Below are 4334 nucleotides of genomic sequence, written 5' to 3' on the forward strand. Positions count from 1 at the left end.
AAACCTAAATAACATGACCAACATAGAAAAAAGGGAATGACAGTTTGATACTCTTTTCCTTTACTGTAATCTGACTGGTCATTTCTGCAATTCCTGTACTTTTGATAGTCTTTGGAATGCATCCAAACACAGCCCTTTGGCCAGCCTCAGAATCGCTTAGTAACTATCCAGTTATTTTACATACTGAAGGAACCCTTCTCAGATTTAAGACAGTACTCACCGATTTACAACTTCCATTGAATGTAAGGACATGTCCATGTTGACCAAGACAGAAAAATACTCTGTTATCTGACTAGACTGCATCAGCTTCAGCAACATTTCTATAGCTACTAAAGGATTGTTCTCAACCAGGTCTGGCAATTTGGCAGGAGTGAGACCAATATGGTAAACAAGCTTGGGGTCCTTTTCCAGTTCTCCAAGGAGCTGTGAGGGAAGGAAGGAAGGAAAAAAGACTCAGGGGTTTGTTTGGTTTTGTTTTTTTCTTAATTATCCACATTACTGCTTGAAGAAACTGCTATAATGCATCTAAGCTACAGGAGAATGATAACTCTTTAGACTGAGGCACCTCTACTTGAAAGACACTGAAGGTATACTTTAAACTTTCTATGTAACAGCAACTGTGCCTGTAAAACCTTTAATGAGGCATTTAGTAGTCTTTCATCAGTAGGTGGCAAGGAAGGGAGGGAAAAAAAAAAAACAAGTTTCAGCCTTCTTTAGTTTCCTGTCCAGCAGAAAGAAACCTCAATTTCAAGTTCACTGCTGTCAGAAAAAGTTCTGCAACTAGAGGATGTTTTATAGTGCTAGCATAATGATAAAGCCCACTAAAATCCAGAGTAGCACTAGCAAATTGAGGGAAGAAAAAAAACAAACAAAAAACCAATCTGTGTTGTCATTTCTGAAATAATTACCTACCAAAAGCTTCCACAGAAGCAGGAACTTTGTTACAAGAAGATTTTTCCATGCAGAAAAATATGAGTGCCATTTATTGATCAAATGAAACTATGTCCAGTCAGTGCTATGAAGTTTAAAGAATTCTTCCTTATTCATACAAGCCCAAGCCAAAACTCTTGGGTTGTTACAATTTAAAGTACTTGGAGTTTCCTGAATCCAAACACACATCAATTGAAGTGATCCAAGTTTTCTTAAATACATGAGTTAACAGACAGCTTGTTAGAAAATCATTTTACACAGAAAAGTAGATGAAACTTACCTGTGTTTGCTGTGGGGAAGTCAAGGGACTTTTAAAAGCTTTTGCCATGATTCTTTTTATCTCAACTCCAGTGCTGTTCTTAACACACATTGACTTATCCCACTGAATTGTGTGATCTGGCTCTATTGGATTTAACCAGGCCAATTCATCCTCACATATATGGAGTGGAGGTGGTGGTCGAATAAACTCTGGTCGAAAGTGACCTAAAAAGGCAACAAGGCAAAATGTTTTTTAATTAAGCTCCAGGTATTCAGTTTTCTATCAGTACAAAAAGAAAAACCCTGAAGCCCTCATTTCTTTAAGCTGTTCTAACTATTTTAACACTGAGAACAGGATTATAATATTATTTGCTTCCTAGACAAACATTATTCCTGATTTCTAACGAGGCTGTTACATCAGTCTTTTTCCTCTCATCGCTAAGTTTTCGATTGTACCATTGACCTTTTAACTTCCACAGTAACTGCTTCCTTGGAAGGTGTTAACAGTCAGTGCAGATTTTCGTGTAGGGGACACCAAGATCTGAGGGGCAACAGATGACACTGGTAACAGCTTGAAGACAGGCTCAGATTTTTAAAAGCCTGGAACTGCTAACACCGTGGAGTCTGATCTGGAGACAGCCTGACACGGTTTTGTCTGTTTCATTCATCTTCATTCCCATTTCATACCTTGAAAAATACTTCTGAATTACTTTACATTTCATCTGGAGAAGTATCCCAATACAGCATGTCATGAGTTACAGAAACAATGATGTGAAAATGCACATACTTTCTATAGGAGGTTTTGGTCCACTCACTAAGGCTTCAGTGATCTGGGAGGCAACAGAGCTGTCAAAACCGGAGTTGGAGGAATCTGGGTCAGGATCGCTGAGAATGCTGGGGAAGCTGGCCTTGCTCTGTGTTGGCAACTCGGACTGACGTTCTGAAAGAAGGCCAGTCCATAATATTAAAGCATAAAATTGAAACAGAGATGCCTGGAATACTAAAATAGTAGGAAACAATCAGCTTTAGAGAAGATCTAGCTTTAAAAAAAGCCAGGTAACATCACCATGAAATTTAGTACTGAGTCAGGCAGAGTGCCTGCTGACAGGCAAGGGATAGAGGCACACAGCAAGAACAAAGAAGAAATAGAAATAAATCTGAAACATAGTCTTGATTTTAAATAACTGATGTAATCTGCATCTAAAGGCATATTAGTAGATTCACACATTACTCCTGAAAGAGTTCACATGCTATATCTGTGAAGTTTTGCAATCACTTCTTCTCAGAGTAGAGAAGTGAAAAATCTACACTGATACATTTAGAGGCTCCACAACAATAATGGTCATACCAGACCTGAAGTCAGCTATTTAAATTTCTCCACCACATTTCAGTGGCATTGTGTAAGCTACTTTTGCATTCGCTGCTGAGCTACAGGAAGTGCTTGTGTGGAAAAAATGGAGTTTAATTGTTATGTGATTCTATGTACATCACCATTAAAGCAAACCTGAGAGGACCTGAAAGCGTCACTTTAAGGGCCAAATTACAGAACATAAACAAGTTATGTAAAAATAACGTCAAGTTTAGTATATACAGCTGAAGACTCGAAGAAACTGGCCAAAAAGAAACCATGGGCCTCAATACTCTCATTGCCAGATTTGTAGGTGTTCTTCCGTCACAATCTATCATTCTTCTGTATCTGAAGACTCAATGGCTGATCTACAGTCTCTGTATTATTTTGAGAGATTATGTTTTCCATTGCTTTGGCAAAAAAAAACCCCAAACCAGACAAAAATTGGAAAAAAAAACATTACAGAACAGCACCTGACATTCTTTCCCCCCCACTTTCTTTTTCAGAGAACATTAATCAACAGATTAAGCCCTAGGTATTCTGACATCCAATATTGTTGGTACCACTCTTGAAATATTTTTTCCCTTGAAAAGTTCCACATGAAACTAAACACCACTCTTTTTCCTGACTAATCAAGTGTAGTGCTGTCAGATGTACTGTACTGTCCCTATCACTTCTGAGCAAAGTGTGTTTGCTCCTCTTTGTGCACCACGTGTCCCTCCCCAGCTACCCACACCTGTGAACTCCATTTGACACGAGTCCAACCAAATCCACAAAAGACACTGAAACTGAGAGACAAAAGGATCCTCAAAACAAAGCACCACTCATTGCAAGTTTATTTTCTGGCTTTCTGTCCTACTTTATCCAATTATTTCAGATCATGGAAACACTGGAATATATGCTCACTGAAGTAGCACAGCAGAGTATGTTTTTCTGTTACAGGCAACAATTAGCATCCCTTTTAGTTACTTTCAAAAAAACAATTTTAAAGTCAAAGTCCAAATGAGCTGGTTTATAAAACATGTCTTCGACTTTATAAACTGTTTCAAATTCCAGCTTGTCAGTATTCTCATTTAGTCACTGAACAAAAGGGTTGATTTAACAAATTAAGTTCTGGGGGGGGGGCGGGAAATATATATATTGGGTGTCTTTTTTCAGTCTTTTTATTTATAGTCTAGAATTTCAATCTATCAGTTGGTAGAAGTAAATTTGGTTTCATCCCCATAATCTCAATTGATTAATGATGCTTAATTAGAAATATAAAAGTTTAAGATACAGTCCTTCAATTCACTGATTTCAAGAAGCCTGCATGAATCCCTAGTTATATGCACTCACTGCTTCAAGAATTAGGGCTACATCAACAGTTCCAGGTAAGCAGAAGCAAGAATTCTAACATGCTGATTTAGCAGGAAAGAACACAGCATCTTGAACCAAGACATTTAAATTTAAAAAAATTAATCTGAAAACCGTCACTTCGGTTCCCTAATGGGGCTACTTTTTTTTTTTTTTTTTTTTCTTTCTTTTTACAGGTAAAAGAAACTTCTTTTGATTCCTATAGGAAAACTCTACAATGTATTACAAACTACTTTAATACAGGTCAATTACTTTTAGATCAGATAAGGGTTAGCAGACAAACAGTTGGGAGCACTTTGCCAGAAGACCCATCCCTGGAACTAGGAGAAAGTGACATTTTTGATAGGGCAACACACCTGATCATCAAAACCAAGTTATAGGGAGAGACCGAGGCTTGAACAAACATTCTGTAGACCAAAGTGTGAAGAGAACAAAGCAGGTTCTA

At 37.7% G+C, this 4334-nt stretch overlaps 1 protein-coding gene across 1 annotated transcript in view; it reads right to left on the reverse strand.

Moving 5' to 3' along the window:
* Positions 1 to 210: 210 nt before the first annotated feature.
* The window catches only part of CNOT11 (CCR4-NOT transcription complex subunit 11), a 6615-nt gene continuing 2491 nt past the window's right edge, over positions 211 to 4334 (reverse strand). Inside the window, exons 3-5 of the mRNA XM_010162416.1 lie at positions 1976 to 2128; positions 1211 to 1413; positions 211 to 423 (exon numbers count right to left, since the gene is read on the reverse strand). Of these exons, the coding sequence (XP_010160718.1) occupies positions 217 to 423; positions 1211 to 1413; positions 1976 to 2128 (563 nt within the window). The 3' untranslated portion in view covers positions 211 to 216. The remainder of the gene's footprint in view (positions 424 to 1210; positions 1414 to 1975; positions 2129 to 4334) is intronic.

The sequence above is a fragment of the Antrostomus carolinensis genome, unplaced genomic scaffold, assembly GCF_000700745.2.
Source record: "Antrostomus carolinensis isolate BGI_N321 unplaced genomic scaffold, ASM70074v2 scaffold40052, whole genome shotgun sequence".
Taxonomy (NCBI): Eukaryota; Metazoa; Chordata; class Aves; order Caprimulgiformes; family Caprimulgidae; genus Antrostomus; species Antrostomus carolinensis.